The following is a 17,698-nucleotide window of genomic DNA, read 5'->3' on the forward strand; positions in this document are numbered from 1 at the left end:
GGAGGCAGGATTTGAAATCATGTCCTCTGATTTCCGAAGAAGTGGCTTAAAGTCTAGCTTCTTAAACTGATTTATAGCCCTATCTGGGGTCTAGTAGCTGAATGAGGGGGTCATGAAACTACAATTTATCATCCATAAATGTTTCATCTGTATACCTGTTTTATATACCTGTATACCTGGGGTCATGTAAAAGTTTTTCAGGCAAAAAAGGGTTGCGAGTAGAAAAGGTTTAAGAAGCCTGGCCTTAGAAGATTAAAAAGCAAAGAAATGGAAGGCCATTACCACTGAACTGAGATCATCAATCACAGAATTCCAAAACTCCTTGTCTTCCCACAAATGTTTGCCTAAGTAATGTTTTGCTCTGGATCAAGTTTTAAGTATTTTTGTTTCATTGCTGGTCACTGACCCACAAGAAAAAGCTCTAGGCTTTCTTAAATTACTGTCTTTTGGGGAGAAACAAAAATAAATGAATCTCTTTTTAAATAGCCATTTTCCCCTTTTATATTACACCAAGGGAAAGTGTTCCCTTCATCTTTTTTTTTCCCTTTTGATTTAAAACAAGAAGCCGGACTCTTCGGGAGACCTTCAGCCCTCCAAATCAATCTTTGCTTCCTTGGCTCATGGTGGAGAGGTGACCCAAGGTTCTCCAAGGCTCTGCTAGAGGAACACAAGCTCTGGCAAGCCTTACCCACCTGGAAGGACGCCAAGCACGTCCCTGGTGACAGAATGTATTAGCGATCTCAGAGGCAGCCGGAAAAATAAGGAGGCGCTTATCTGCAGAAGGTTGGATACTAGGCAACCCAAGAAATAGAAATAAATACAAACTCAACCTTTCCCATCTCCCCCATGATAATGGACCGGCGTTCCGAGAGGCAGAAGGGGGTCCAAGTACAACATGGCTTCTATCATCAATCACCGCCTTGGACTTTATTTGGCCTTCTCGGCTATAAAGTGAGGGGATTGGACTCAATGGTCTCCAAGGTCCCTTCTGGCTCTGGAACTTCCCCTTCTCCCATGAACATTCACTGAATTATTGATATACTTCGGGGGGGGTGTCCTGTGATCAACAGTGCCATGTCAATGGAGGACTTGCTCCCCCCATCCAAATTGACTGAGCAATGTGGTGGACCCAGTGTTGGATTCTGGTCTCTGTTTCCTTATCTCCAAACTGAGCAAGTTGGAGTAGATGCCCTTCAAGGTCCAGATCCAAATATGTGACTGTAGGGTCTTGTGACTTTCTCAGAAAAATCATGAAATCAGAAATCAGAAAACATACAGGACCATACTCAGTAGTTTTTGCATCTGGGGTAGTTTATGACAACAAACATGATCATAAATACATTTTTTAAAGATATTCAATACAAGGGAAATGCGAGTTTATCAGGAATCAGTCCCTAGGAAGGCTGTGTCAAGAAGACCAAAAGATGTGGGTTCTTTTCATGGAGGCGTTTGGAGGAACTGGGCTCTATAAACAACTGAGCCCCCACCGGCCATCTCCCTGAGCAGGGCTTCTGATAAGGATAAGCAGGAAAATAACTTTATATGGCACAATCATCATGGAGAATGAAGGAGATCAATAAAAACCTGACAGACCCTTCAATTCAGTCAACCCCCGGATAACATGCACAATATTCCTGCAAACCTTGAAGTGATGATGCAAATGCAATTGTTGCTATTGTTATTACCGTATTCAATGACTTCCAGGAGAAAGTGGAAGTGGGCTAAGACAGAGAAGATGGACCTGAGATAAGAACATGATATAAAATAAAACTCAAAATCATAAATGAGCAAAGGGAAAATGGACAATGAAATCAGCAGAGGCACAGGGAATCGGAGGGCAGAGAATTCTGTGTGTTGTTAGTTATCGCTGTATGAATTGTTTATGAGCTTATTTTCTTTATTAGGAGAAGTTCAGTTCCCACCAGGGTAGAAATGAGCACAGGGGAAAAGCATCCAGAAATAAGTGTGATATAAAGACACCAACCAAAGTTGCTTTTAAATAAAGAAATGAAAAAGCAGATAGCTTGTAAAACTGACCTGCAGCTTTATCTTCTCTTTTACTAAAGAGAATCAGAGAATCAGACTATTCTGGGCACAATCAGAACCACAAGTGAAACTACCAAAGAGGAGAGTTTGATGATGGATGAAGCAGCTGCAAATTTTTCTGTTTCTGGGGGAAACCTGGAGACCTAGAAATGTACTGACCTACTCTGCCATCTTCCCAGAATCCTCCCTCATCAACAGAGCTTAACTTTGAAGAAATGTTTAAAATCAAGAAAAAAAGGCTGGAGAAATGAGCCAAAAAAGAAAAGAAAGGAAAGGAAATAACTCTACCATAAAAAGCTATTATTGGTGTTAGAGAAGATCAAGACACAAACTCAGAAGTGGATAATGAAGTCAAAACAGCTACAAGCAAAGCCTCAGAAAAAATGTCAATTGCATATAAAACCCAACAAAAATTTCTGAGAGAGCTAAAATGATTTCCAAAATCAAAGAAGAAAAAATAGGTAAAGAAAGGAGAGAAATGAAGAAAATTATGAAAAGACATTTAACAGCTTGGTAAAAGAGGCATCAAAAATATCAAAGAAAATGACATTGACCAAATGGAAAAATGCTGCTGATGAAAATAACTTCTTAAAAATTACACTTGGGAAAGTGGAAGTAATGACTCTAAAAGACATCAAGGCACAATAAAACAAAGTCAAAAGCATGAAAAAACAAAAAAAAGTGAAATATCTTGTGGTAAAATAACTGACCTGGTAGAGAGATCAAGGAGAGATCATTTAAGAATTATTGGATTACCCGAAAGTCACTACTTGGAAGAACCTCAACATCATTATTTCAAGAAATTATCAAGAAAAACTATTCCAATATTCTAGAACCAGAAAGTAAAATAGAAATCAAAAGAATCAGTCAATACCTGAAAGACATCACAAAATGAAGACTCTCAAGAATATTGTTGCCAAATCCCACAGCTCTCTGGTTAAAGAGAAAATACTTCAAAAAGCCAGAAGAAAATAATTCAAATACTATGAAGCCACAGTTAGGATTCACACAAGATTTAGGAGCTACATTAAAGCATCAGGGGGCTTCAAGTATATCAGAATACACATATATCAGAAGGCAAAAGAGATGGATTTACCATTCAAAAATAATTTATTCAGCAAAACTGAATATAATCTCTTCAAGGGGAAAAAATGAAAGGGGCAGAAATTCTACATTTCTAAATGCTTTTTTAAGAAAATAGACTAACAAAATCAAGAGTAGATTAATGATTTGGACACAACTTTAAAAAAATCCTATAAAAAGAACAAAATATAAATCTCCAATTAAACACCAAAAAGAAATTTGAAAAATCAAAGGAGAGCTTAATAAAATTGAAGGTAAAACAACAATACAACAACCACTGAATTAAAAAATAAAATCAGGAGTTAGTTTTTTGGGACCTAAAACAATAAAAGATGGGAGAAAATCAAATTTCTAATATCAAAAAGAAAAGAACAAATACAACAGCAATGAAGATGAAAATAAAGCAATCATTAGTGCTATTGAGCTCAATTATATGCCAACAAAACTGAAAATCTAAATAAAATGGATGAATATTTACAATATATATATATATAAACTGTCCAGATTAACAGAAGAGGAAATAGATCATTTAAATACTATCTTACAAAAAGAAATAGAATTAACCATAAATGATTTCCCTCAGAAAAAAATCTTCAGAGCCAAATGAATTTACAAGTGAATTCTATCAAGCATTTAGAAACAATCAATCCCAATAGTGTATAAACTATTTGAATAAAATAGGCAAATGAGTCCTAAGAAATTTCTTTTAAGACATGGATATGTTTTAATGCTTATACCAAGGAGAGCAAAAGCAGAGAAAGAAAATTTAGACTAATTTCTTTTATGAATATTGATGCAATTTTTTTTCTAAATGCCAGCAAGAGCTATACAGCAAATATACCACACAAAGATTATACACTGTGACTAGGTGGAATTTTATCAGGAAAGTAAGGCTGGTTTAATATTAGGAAAACTATTAGCATACTTGTCCATATAAGAAAAAAATATATATATATCAATAGATGCAGAAAAGGCCTTTGACAAAATACAATGCCAAAATACAATATTTTAAAACATAACATGAATCAATGGAGCCTTTCTTAAAATGGGAAGTGATATCTGTCTAAAACTACCAGCAAGCATTATATATAATGCAGATAAGCTAAAAAGCTTTCCAAAAAGATTAGGGATAAAAGAAAGGGAGGCTATTATCAACACTATTATTAAATATTGTACTAGAAATGTTAGCTATAGCAATAAGGCAAGATAAAGAAATTATAAACTAGTAAGTGAAGAAATAAAAATGCCATTCTTTACAGATAATATGATGGTATATTTAGAGAATCTCAGAGAACCAATTAAAAAATTAGTTGAAACAATGAACAGCTTCATCAAAGTTTATAAGCTATAATAAAGCCACGCAAATCATCATTATTCCTATATGGTACTAGCAAAACCCAGATTTAGAAAAATTCCACCTAAAATAACTGCAGATACTATAAAACACTTTGGAGTTTACTTCTTCAACACAGCCAGGGAGCAAATGAATAAAATTGCAAATCACTTTTCACACAAAGACAGCTGGATGTACAATTGGAGAAATATCCATTGATTATGGGTAGACTGAGCCAATATAAAAAATGACTATTTTACCTAAATTAATTTCCTTATTCAGTGCCATACCAATTAACTATCACTGAATTATTTTTATAGTGGTGGGAAAAATAATAATAATACAATAACAAAACAAAAATTTATTTGGAAGAATAAAAGGTCAAGAATATAAAGGTTTCAAAAAAAGGTGAAGGATCATGGATCATGGCCTAGGAGTTCCAGATTTCAAATTATATTACAAAGCAATGATCACAAAACAATCTAGTGCTGGTTAAGAAATCCCTAATACACAATAGTAAATGATCACCATAATTTAGTGTGTGATAAACTGAAAGACTCAAGATTTTTGTGTAAGGACTCAACATTTTACAAAAATTGCTGGGAAAATTGAAAACAAGTTTGGCAGAAACTAAGCACAGACCATCTTACACAGCATACCAAGATAAAGTCAAAATGGATACATGATTTAGACATAAAGGATGATATTATAAATAAATTAGAGAGTCATGGAAAAATGTCCTTATCAAATCTCTGGATAAGAAAAGGATTTATGACTAAATGAGAGAGAAAACATCACAAGATGAAAAACCAAAATTAAGAAGCAAAACAGGAAAATGGAATAAAGTTTACAGCAAGTTTTATTGATAAAAGTCACATTTGTCAAATACAGAGGGAAATGAGTCATATTTCTAAAAATAGAAACCATTATTTCCCACCAATTAAAACTATTTCTAATCATATGAGAAGATGCTCTAAATCACTACTGAAAAGAGAAATGCAAATTAAGACAACTCTGAGGTACCACTACACATCTCTCAGATTGGCTAAGATGACAGAAAAAGACAAGGACAAATGTTGGAGGGGATGCGGGGAAACTGGGACACTGATACATTGTTGGTGGAGTAGTGAATGGATCCAGCCATTCTGGAGAACAATCTGGAATTATGCCTAAAGGGCCATCAAACTGTGCATCCCCTTTGACCCAGCAGTGTTTCTACTAAAGAGATCTTAGAGGAGGAAAGGGACCCACATGTGCACAAATGTTTGTGGTGGCCCTTTTTGTAGTGGCCAGAAACCAGAAACTGAGTGGATGCTCATCAGATGGGGAATGGCTGAATAAGTGATGGTATATGAATGTTATAGAATATTATTGTTCTATAAGAAATGACCAGCAGGATGATTTCAGAGAGGCCTGGAGAGACTGACAGGAACTGATGCTGAGGGAAGTGTGAAGAACCAGGAGATCATGGTACACAGCAACATCAATATTATATGATAATTCTGATGGACATGGCTCTTTTCAACAATGAGGTGATTGAAGCAAATTCCAATTATTTTGTGATAGAGCCATCTACACCCAAAGAGAGGTTGTGGGAACTGAATGTGGACCCAACATAGCATTCTCAGTCTTTTTATTGTTGTTCACTTATATTTTGTTTTCTTACTCATTTACTTTCTTTTTTTTTTGAACTTATTTTTCTTGTGCGGCAAGAGTCTATTGGATTAAACATATATTTTAACATGTTTAACATATATTGGATTCCTTGCCATCTAGGGGAAAAGATGGGGGGAAAGAGTGGAAAATCTGAAACACAGCTACGCAAGGGTCAGTGTTGTCAAATTATCCACACATATGTGTTGAAATCAAAAGTTTTATATAAAAAAAGAAAGAAAATGCTCTTTGGCAAGCAGAGGCCATCAGTAATAATTGTAGGATGCCATGTCCATTTCTGGGTCTCCCAGTTTTTGTATATCCTGGAGGTTTGATATCTAAAGATTTGAAGAACTCAATCAATATAATATCATCCACAGGCAGAAATGAGCATGTGGAAGATTCAAGTTTGTTGCACATTGTAGTCTCCTAAATGAGATCCCTACCACTAAAAAGGGCTAGGCCCAATTATGACTATAGGAAAAACAAGAAAAATCTATTATGAAATTGGATGGACGGTCTCTGGAGCTTAACCGGGAGTACATGTATCTTGGCTCTCCATGTCACTTGGACAGTGGACAAGATTCCACAGTGGAGGAATGGAGTGGACTGAATGGACTTTGAGAAGTTATATAGTTTTTTTTTTTAATGATCCCAAAGAAAGGCCCATAAATCAATATTCCTCAGGTGTTGTTGGATGGTCCCAAGTCATGAAATGCCATAGTACTGAGAACTGCTCAGAGACCAAATAAGAGGGTCGTAGCGGCCATGGGCAAACACCTAATTGTAAATGATGAATTTACAAAGAAGAAGATTTAGAAAGAGGTTCATCCCACTTTCTCCATCTCTCATTAATGGAAGCATGGGAGAGAGGTGAAGAAGTCTGTGTATACATGTGGAAGGGAGGGGAGTATCAGGTTGTATAGAACATTGCATTTATTTTTAGATTTCTCAGCGAGTGAATAGAGCATTTAAATTCTGCTTCAAACACTAATAGTGTGATCCTGAGCAGGTCACTTTAATCTCTCAGCCTCAATTTCCTCCTCTCTAGCATGGAGATAATAAGCATATCTACCTCCTAGGATTGTAAGGATCAAAGGAGATAATATATGGAAGGCATTTTTCAAACTTTAAAAAGCTTTATAAATTATAGCTATTATCATTTTGTTGATTTATTGATTGGTACGCCTAGATTTTTCCCTCTTCTCTTTTTTCTTTAAAAAACTTCTTTATTATATGAGATAATGAGGAAGAGGGAGGGAAAAAGGATAAGGGGAGGAAACTCTAGGTTGTGTAAAAACTGCAGATAAGAATTAAAAAGTGTCATCAGAGATGCATTTCAACAGGGAAAAAAGATGAGCTAGCCACGTAAAATAGTAAAAAATGAGCATTATAGTCGACCAGCCTTGTTGTACGTTGGTATCTACCATTGTCTGCCAGATATGAGAAAGACTAGAAGTTATGGGAGGAGAGAGATGAAAGCTGGCTGGAAGAAAGTTGCTTGGACTCGGCAAGCATTGATGGAAGCAATTTCATCATTGCAAGAAATAGCCACATCCATGAGACCACTGGTCAGTGGAATACTGGAACACCCCAGACACCTTGAAACTTGAAAGATGATAAGAATTTGGAGAAGTAGGCAGGAAAAGGGAATGGATGCTAATCATGGGCCAATGCACCAAGTGGGACATGGGATGTTGAGGCTGGGGAAAAGCTAGTCATCCGACAGGAAGAAGAAAAATGTGACATAAATGTGGAAAGATAGATGAGGGTTGGATTATAGTCCTGAATGCCAGGCTGAGGAATTTTTATTTTTCTCTGAAAGCAAGAGGAACAGTAGGAAACCACCAAAATAGTGGGGAATACAACAACCAGTTGCTCAACGATCTGGAGCTCTCCAGAGCTCTCATAGCATTGATTTCCTTGACTTATGACCCACTTAAATGCTTCATTGTTTTATATCCATCTAATTTTTGTTCAATCTCAAAAAAATTATGGACACTTCCTTGCTGGCTTGAGTAGAAGTTCTCAACTTTTTGGCATATAGAACTCTTTACACTATCATGAAGGAATTTTAAAATTATTGAAGAGATCTTCTGTTTTATCTCTGGCCATTTATCATTTTAGAAATTTAGATTTCTTACTATTATGAAATTATTTTAGCCTTGCAGAACTCTGGAAAGAATCTCAAGGATCTCCAGGGGTCATAGGACCTTATGTTGAGAACTGCTGAACTAGAACACGGTGAAAGGTCTTGGACCAGGCTTTGGGATCATTTATTAGAAAAACTGAGCCTGTTTGGCCTTGAAAAATGAACTTGGGGGCAACATGATGACTGCCTTCAATTACTTGAATGGTTGTCTTAAAGAGGAGAAATTTCACTTGGTTTGATTGGTTTCAGAGGGTAAAATTAAGGATAATGAGGATAAGTTGCATGATAGATAAAGACTTTGGATCACGTGGAAGACTGGACTATTTTCTGATTCTCATAATCCCCTCAAAATAGCAATTATATGTAAGATATAAAGCAATCTTCAGCTTTTGCCATGGTTTAGGGCTCCAGGAACCCAAGTGAAGTAAAAACACTCATCAGTCATTTCCCTTTCATCCACCATACTCCCAACAGCAAGGACATGCAAGCCCACCCTAGGAGCTTCCAACAGAAATGGAATTCCTGACCTTCCTACCCATTCCAGACTTCCTCCCAGGCCCACGGAGATCCAAATTCCAAATGGCAGAAACTTGCCCAAGATTCCATATGCAATAGAACAGACGGGGCAGGATACGTACATGACTAATAGGAAGAGCCCAGTATTTATCTGGAGCCTTTCTGCTCCCACTCCCCCCACTCAGAAATATCTGAGGCAAAGACCAAGGCTCGGGAACCACAAATTGCAGAGAGTGGAAGGATGCTGACAATGTGAGAAAACCATCTTTAGAGAGGAGAGTCAGAAAGGGAGCAACAGGGGAAATTAAGGAAAAAGACTGAAATTACTAAAGATTTCAGGAAGAAGAAAATTATAAACCATGAGCACAATCAAACCAGAGAAATATGGATATATGTGTGTGTATGTACAATAACACAAATGAAAATTAATCAACACCCAGACAGAAGATCCTGCAGATTCACATGAGAGAATGCCATCACACAGGATTCATCTGAATGGCTTAAAAGAGAAAAAGGAATTGAAAAAGAGGAATTTGTGAAAAATTGTTCTCTCTACACCCAGAAATAATTGGCAAGATACAAGACTTGGAATCCACAGAAGCAAATGTTACCAAAAAAAAAAGAGGGAATAACTGGTAATTAAAATATACTGAAGAGAAGGACATTCTGGAAAAGTAGATATTCATTTTAAAGTTCATTTTAAGGCAAAATGTCCTAATGATTAGAACAGTAGAAGAGAAGAATAGATTTCCTTGGTGGGGAAGGAAAGCAAATTTCCCCTAAAAGACATCCTCTAGCAAAGGTTCATAAGTAAGGGGGATTTAAGAGGGGAGTTTTGTTCTTAAAAATGTTGGGCTTGAATTGAGATTCTATCGTTCTATAATTCTGATGCTAAATTTAACACTAATTAAAATAAAATACTTTGATATTTATGCAGTATTTGAGAAATATCACATCTGAGCCTTGCAATAATATGATTGACAATTTAAATATGATGATCTCCATCTTACACATGGGGAAACTGGGGCTCAGTAATTAATTTCTCAATGGTCACACAGTTAATAGGAATCCGAGACAAGATTTGAACCCTGATCTCCTTGGCTCTGAGCCCAGTATGCTATCAATTAGTGTATGTTGAAAGCAATTTATAATACCTTTTGAAAGACACTGCTGCTTCCATATTATTTCTAATAGTTTCATTGCATAAGTTAAGGCTACATGTGTAACTTACCTTCTTTTGCTGAGAGATTTGAGTATCCTCTTATTATGTTTGGAATATATCAAACATAATTTCTTTCTATTTTTCATTACTTCAAACATCTTAACAGAATACTTCCTTCTTACCTCCTTTTCTCTGAAGTATTGATCCATCCTCCTTAAAATGGCTCATTGTATCTATGTGGTCTTGATAGAGAGCCATCCATGGACCTTTACTTGAGCCCCAACTTTGCTTAGATATTCCTTGTCCTTCTTAGGGCTGACCATCTTCCACTTTGTTAGTAAACCAGATGGCCATGGACCATGGCTAAGTCCATCCCTGTTACCTTTGGAGGAGAAATACAACTCTTCCTTCAGTTAAAAATGACCACCACTATCACCCTGTGATGTCATAAGCAATAGCCATTGCTGTGACAACATCCTGTGGTAAATCACACAGCTGGACTGAGGGTAATAACATGTGTCATGCCCTTCCCACAATGGAGAATTTTTTTTTTCATTTTACTGAAATCATTTTTCATTTTATTGGGTAGAGAGCTATTCTTTTGGAAAATAACCTGGCTGATTTAGGAAACTATAACTCACTATCAGAAAACTGTAATTTCTCTGCCCAGACTTGTAATATTTTGGCCAAAAGTTTCTTATCTGATCCTACTCTAAGAAAGGCACAATAATCAGAACACAAGAGATGTCTTCTACTCTGGATGGACCACACCTAGAGTACGGTGCTCAGTTCTTGCGTTGTGTTCTGGGAATGGTGAGTAAGCCGACGTGTCTGAACTTGTAGCATATAGAGGAGAATAATATGTAAGAAAAGAAAGATAATGACCCTTCAGGTGTGTTGGAAGCTTTAAGAACAAAAGAGTTTACATCTTTGATCCTTAAGTTATAAGAATTTATTAAAAGGTATGTATGTGTGTACGTGAGAGACAGACAGATGTGATTAGGTCCATGGTTCTGTCATTCCTCTGATTCCATGATACTGAAACATTCTCTTTTCAACAAGTCTTGATGCCTCATTCCATCTGCAAAAGAGATTGTAAAGTGTTTGAGGGTATGGTCTATCTCTTGTATTCTATCTTTGCATCCCCATCACTTAGCACAGCATCTTGCACATAGTAAGTATAAGAATTTATTAAAAGGTATGTATGTGTGTATGTGAGAGACAGACAGATGTGATTAGATCCATGGTTCTGTCATTCCTCTGATTCCATGATACTGAAACATTCTCTTTTCGACAAGTCTTGATGCCTCATTCCATCTGCAAAAGAGATTGTAAAGTGTTTGAAGGTACGGTCTGTCTCTTGTATCATATCTTTGCATCCCCATCACTTAGCACAGCATCTTGCACATAGTAAGTACTTGATAGATATGTCAGTTTGATTTGTGATGAATAGGAATGGGAATAGGAATGCCAGTAAGTCCCCATGAATTTTTATTCTTATACTCTTGGTGCTTTAATGTGTTGAGTAAGATCAGACTTGACTTTAGATCAGAATAAGATTTTGCTTTTTAAGAAAAATAAATTGAAGGAATTAGAATAGGTAATGAAGAAATAAAACTATCACTCTTTGCAGATGATATGATGGTATACTTAGAGAGTCCTAGAGAATCAACTATAAAGTTGCAGAATATAAAATAAACCCACATAAATTTTGATATTTCTATGTGTTACTAAGAGAGTTCAACAAGAGATAGAAAGAGAAATCCCATTTAAAAATAACTATAGACAACATAAAATATCTGGGAGTCTACCTACCAAGACAAAGCCAGACCCATATGAACACAATGACACTACTTTTCACACAAAGTTACATCTAACTGATTGGGAAAATATCTATTGCTCATGAGTAGGCCAAGCTAATATAATAAAAATGCCAATTCTCCCTAATTTAATCTATTATTTGGTGCCATACTAATTAAACTGCCAAAAATACTTTATGGATCTAGAAAAAAACAATAACAAAATGTATCTGGAAGAAGAAAAGTTCAAAAATATCAAAGAAATTAATGCAAAAATGCAAAGGAAGGTGGCCTACCTGTATCAGATTTAAAACAATATTACAAAGTGGCAGTCATCAAAACCATTTGGTAATAGTTAAGAAATAGAGTAGTGGAAAAGTGGAATAGGTTAGGTACACAAGACACAATAGTTGATGATTACAACTTCTGAGATAAGAATTTACTATTTGACAAAAATTGTTGGAAAAATTGTAAAATAGTATGCCAAAAACTAGGCATTGACCAAATTTTAGTACCCTATACCTAGATAAGTTCAAAATGGGTTCATGATTTAGATATAAAGGGTGGAACTATAACCAAATTAGTAGAGCAAGGGATAGTAAACCAGTCAAATCAGTAAAGAAGGGAGGTATTTATGGTCAAAGAAGAACTAGAAAACATTCATGAAATACAAAACAGATAATTTTGATTACATTAAATTAAAAAAGGTTCTGCACAAACAAAACTAGTGCAACCAAGATTAGAAGAGAAGCAGAAACAATTTTTACAGCCTGTTTCTGATAAAAACCTCATTTCTAAAACATAGAAAAGTGAGCCAGATTTATAAGAATAAAAGTCGTTCTACAATTCATACATAGGCAAAGGATATGAATGGACAGTTTTTAGATGAAGAAATTAAAGTCATTTCTAGTCATATTTTAAAAATGTTCAAAATCACTTTTGATTAGAGAAATACAAATTAAGACAACTCCATGGTATCATCTCATACTAACATGACAGGAAAAAGTCATGATTAATGTTGGAGAGGATATGGGAAATGTAAAACACTAATTCATTGTTGGTGGAATTGTGAAATGATCCAAGCATTCTGGAGAGCATTTTGGAACTATGTCATCTAAAGTGCTATAAAATTGTTCATCCAGTGATGTTACTACTGGGTCTGTATCCCAAAGAGATCATAAAAAAAGAAAAAGACCCAAATGTGCAAAAATGTTTGTAGTAGCTCTTTTTGTAGTGGCAAGGAACTGGAAATGGAATGGATGACCATCAGTTGGAAAACGGCTGAATAAGTTATGGTATATGAATGTAATGTTCTTTCCAAAAGGGGAGGAGGGAGTAGGTGAGGAAATGAATTGCATTTATGGAGCACCTACTACATACTTGACACTGTTCTAAGCATACTATAGATGTTATCTCATTTGTTGAGAGTTATCATTAACAATGATCTCTTAATTGTTGAATCTCCTCACCTTCAATCCTTATCCTCCTTGATGTTTCTACCACTTGTACACTGTCAACCTGCATCCACTTCTTGAATACTTTCTTCTCTATAGGTTTCCAATAAACTATTCTGTTCTGGTCTTTTCCCAGATGTGTCTGACTACTACTCGGTATTCTTTGATGGATCCATATTCAGGTCACACCAAAATTGGGTCCTTGGTCCTCTTTTCTCTGTATACTATTTCACTTGGTGATCTCATTAGTTTCCATGGGTTCAGTTATCATCTCTATGTTAATTATTTTGTTCTTGCTAAATCATTTCTGCCATGTTCAACTCTTTGTGATCCCATTTTGGGGTTTTCTTGGCAAAGATTCTAGAGTGGCTTACCATTTCCTTCTCCAGTTCATTTTTCAGGTGAGAAAAACTGGGTCAAGCAGGGATAAGTGCCTGTAACTGTCTGGGGCTGGATTTGCACTCAGGAAGATGAGTGTTCCTGATTCCAAGCTCAGGGCTTTATCTACTGGGTCAAATGATTTGCAAATCTGCTGACATAGTCCTAACCCCTTTCTGAACCTCCAGAGTTGGATCTCCAATTGTCAGTTAGACAATATATTTATTCTGTATACCTTTTAAAAGTAAGGTCACATAGAACTTAATTTACATAAAAACCCATTAGGTGACAAGAATGTTAGGTGTTCCTGTCTCCCTGAAAGATAGATTAGAAGGTCTTTAACCAATATACTATGATCTTGAACATAGAATTTCAGAGCAAAAATTTTGGCTCTTTAGAACCTTGGGGGATGAACCTTTTTGGATAATCAAGTTTTGTTCATATAAGTAAGGTTTTCCTTAAACATCCAAACTTTTACATAATCAAGTTTTGTTCATATAACTAAGGTGTTCTTTAAACATCCAAATTTTTAGATAATCATTAAGTTTTGTTCATATAACTAAGGTAGTTCCTTAAACATTCAAACATTTTATGTTGATTAGATAGTTAATGTTCTAAAATGTTTTACTACTTAAGTTCTTTTTTGCATATATTTGAAATTCAGTATCAGAAACCAAACTGGTTATCTTTCCTCCCAAATCCTCCCCTCTTCCTAAATCCCCTATTATAATTACAAATCGTCCCATTCTCCCAGTGACCTGAATTCCAAACCTATCCATCATCATTGGCTTCCTACTTTCTCTCTAATCCCCACCCACATGCCATATCTAATTGGTTGCCATATCCTGCCAGTTTTCCTTTCTCTCATGTCCCATATGCACTTTCTTTTTTCCTCTGAATATCCTGATTTAACTCCTCATTTTTGGATTTTTACAATAGTTATTGGTTAGTCTTCCAGCCCAAGTTTTTACCAAATTCACTCTCTCTTCCACTTAGCTATCAGTGATCTTCCTAAAATGCAGATGTGGCTATGTCATCCCCCTACTCAAACTCCTGTGGCTCCCTATCACCTTTAAGGTTAAATATAAAATCTTCTGTTTGGCATTCAAACCTGACCCTCTCCAACCCTTACAGTCTTCTTATATCTTAAATCCTTCTGTGTATTCTTTGATTTAATGACAATGTCGTCCTTGCTATTCCATGAACAAGACATTTCTTGTTATTAGGACATTTTCTTTGACCGTCTGTCCCTGTCTGGTATTTTCTCTCTCATCTCCAGCTCCTGGCTTCCTTCAAGTTCCAGCCAAAAATCTTACCTTCTACAAGAAACCTTCTCTGATTGTCTTTATTGTTTATAAATAACAACAATAATAATGATGGCTAGCATTTATATAGTGCCTACTCTGTGCTGGGTGTTATACCAAGCACTTTAAAAATACTATCTTATTTTGTCCTCATGACAATGTATGAGGTAGGTCTTACTAGCCCCATTTTACATTGAGAAATCAGAGGCACGTAGTGGTGAAGTGACTTCCTAGTGTCACGTCTGAGGCCCGATTTGGACTGAGGTCAGGCCCAGATTCTATCTACCATCATCTACCTGCTTCTGGGGAGAGCATTCTAAGCACGAGCATCAACTAGGGTCAAGGTAAGGAGATTGGAGAAGAAAGAACAGCAAATCAGCCAATCAACTGAGACACAAGATAGGGAAAGGGAATATGTGCAAATAAGCTGGAAAGCTGGGAAGGAATCAGAATGTAAAGAGCTTTCAGCTTCAAACAGAGGAGTTTCTTTTTTATCCCAATGAAAGGTTTCAGTAAGTCAGGAGGAGAGGGAGATGTACTCCAATTTGTCCAGTTTCTCATTTTAGTGATTAAGGAAAATGGGGACCAGAGAGGGAGTTATTTTCCCACTCAGGCAAGATATTTGCTAAGCTGAACCAGGATCTAGGTATCCTGATTACCAGCTCACTACTCCTTGGGTCCTATAGCTAAAGATTTTCTTCAAAGATCAGGTTGTCCCAACCTAAATTTTTCTCCTTTTTCCAGTAATCCAAAATGAAAAGAAAAAAAATCTCTGATTTCCAAAAGTGTGTCACTGACCTTTCTCTGACATGAGCAATGACATGAGCAATGAGCATCTGTTTTCCCACTAACAACGGAGACGTGATTTACTTATTAATTTTGGTTTCTCCACTTTTATTATGAGTTATATTGTTAAAATGTCATAGCTCAGGTTACATAACACTCTGATGTAAATCCTTACTTAATTTCTTCTTTGTTAAATATCTCTAGATGAGTCAGCTTGTTCCTTTCTTCTGATATATCCTCTGAGTAAAAAAAAAAAAAAAATCCCTGAAATTAGAGTTGAAAATGACCACCTATCAGGCGTCCTCAAACTACAGCCTGCAGACCAGATGCAGCAGCTGAGGACGTTTATCCCCCTCACCCAGGGCCATGAAGTTTCTTTATTTAAAGGCGTACAAAACAAAGGTTTTGTTTTTACTATAGTCCGGCTTCCAACAGTCTGAGGGACAATGAACTGGCCCCCTATTTAAAAAGTTTGAGGACCCCTAAAGATCAACTCATGACACGAAGGAAAAAGAAATCCCTATGATACTCTATATAACAAGTGGATCTGAAGACCAGACATTGCTGTCTTTGGCTTCTTGTTTTACCAGTTGCCACCATAAGTTCCATACAGATGTGATACAGAAAAACAGAGTATAAGCTGCCTACATAGAGTTGAAAGGGAGATTTCAGATCGGTTTGTCCAACCCCATCATTGTACAGGTAAGCCGCTGTAGGTCGACACTGAAGGCAGGTTGTAAATTGGCTTTGAGGTGATGTAGGAGGTACTAGGGGGATCTGAAACATGCAATGTCAGGAGAATAGTAAGAGGCGTCGATGTTAAAATGTAATCGGGGCTGTCACTGTTAATGAAAATAGATCAGTGTAGAGAAATGGAGGATAATTCAGAGTGATAGGGAGGGACATGGTCAGAGTATCTGGAAGGGAGCAAGAAGCTGTCAAGCAAAAATCTGCATCTGTGGTGTCTCTGAGCTGGAAGGGATCTGGACGTTGTCTTGTTAGGGAATCACTGACCCTTAGGCGTTAACCTGCTTTGAGAAAGCCTTGTTTCTTCCAAAGCTGGAAGTCTTCTCCTTCTAATCTCCCCACATTAGTCCTACTTCTGGCATCTGGATCACCCCTGGAATTAGTCTCATCCATCTTTCACCTGACATCCCTTCAAACATTTGATGGTAGCCATCCATCATTTCCCTCATTCTTTCCCCCAAGTCTGCTCCTGCTTAGACCAATTCCAAGTAACTCAGTCATTTCTTATACAACATCACATGGTTTCAGCCCTCTCTTCTTCCTTCAGCATCTCTACTTCTCTCAATGAACCTTAAAGAGGAATGGACTGGACCAAATGCTTCTGCTGTCATTGGTCTAATGTGAAGTACAGTGGGACAATTAGCAACTTGATTTCAAACACTACTTCCACTAATGCAACCTAGCACATCATTAACATTTTAAATGAATTAGACTATTCTCTTGGCTCATTTTGAGCTTGTGATTAATTAAAACCTCAAGGTCTTTTTGACATGAATTGCTCCTATATGAGGACTTCCCTATTCTATACTTACATAATTAACTTTAAAAGAAGCATGCAAACAGGATTACAGGAATTTACGTTTATCTTCCTTAAATTTCAACTTTGTTTGCTTAGTTCTAAATTGCCAAGATCATTTAGAATTCTGACTGCTATCTAGCAAAATATTTATTCTTCCTAGCTTTATCTCAGCTCTTAATTTGATAAACATGCCTTCACCGGCATCATCTGATTCACTGATTTGATTTTTTAAAAAAGTTGAATGGGGTGAGACCAAGGACAGAGCTCAACTTCTTTCCACTAGCTACCTCCCTCTGGGATCACAGTCATCTGTAGCCAATAATGGCTGGGTATAGCTGCTTAACGAGTTACAAATTTGCTTGGTTGTGCATCATCCACTCTGACTGTCCTGCAGAGTCAACTGAGATATCATGAGGGACTTTTCCAGATTGCACACTGAAATCATGAAACGAAACATCCGGGGAATTCTTCTCATTTACCAGCCCA

The 17,698-nt window shown here is 36.5% G+C and overlaps 1 protein-coding gene across 18 annotated transcripts in view; it reads right to left on the reverse strand.

The window, feature by feature from the left end:
• The window catches only part of SGIP1 (SH3GL interacting endocytic adaptor 1), a 271,977-nt gene extending 261,610 nt beyond the window's left edge, over nt 1-10,367 (reverse strand). For all 18 annotated transcript variants that reach the window (XM_031968951.1, XM_031968947.1, XM_031968949.1 and 15 more), the window contains exon 1: nt 10,128-10,367. In XM_031968951.1, coding sequence (XP_031824811.1) covers nt 10,128-10,203 — 76 coding nt within the window. In that variant the 5' untranslated portion in view covers nt 10,204-10,367. The remainder of the gene's footprint in view (nt 1-10,127) is intronic.
• Between the last annotated feature and the right edge of the window lie 7,331 nt (nt 10,368-17,698).

Source organism: Sarcophilus harrisii, chromosome 4 (assembly GCF_902635505.1).
Source record: "Sarcophilus harrisii chromosome 4, mSarHar1.11, whole genome shotgun sequence".
NCBI classification, from domain to species: domain Eukaryota; kingdom Metazoa; phylum Chordata; class Mammalia; order Dasyuromorphia; family Dasyuridae; genus Sarcophilus; species Sarcophilus harrisii.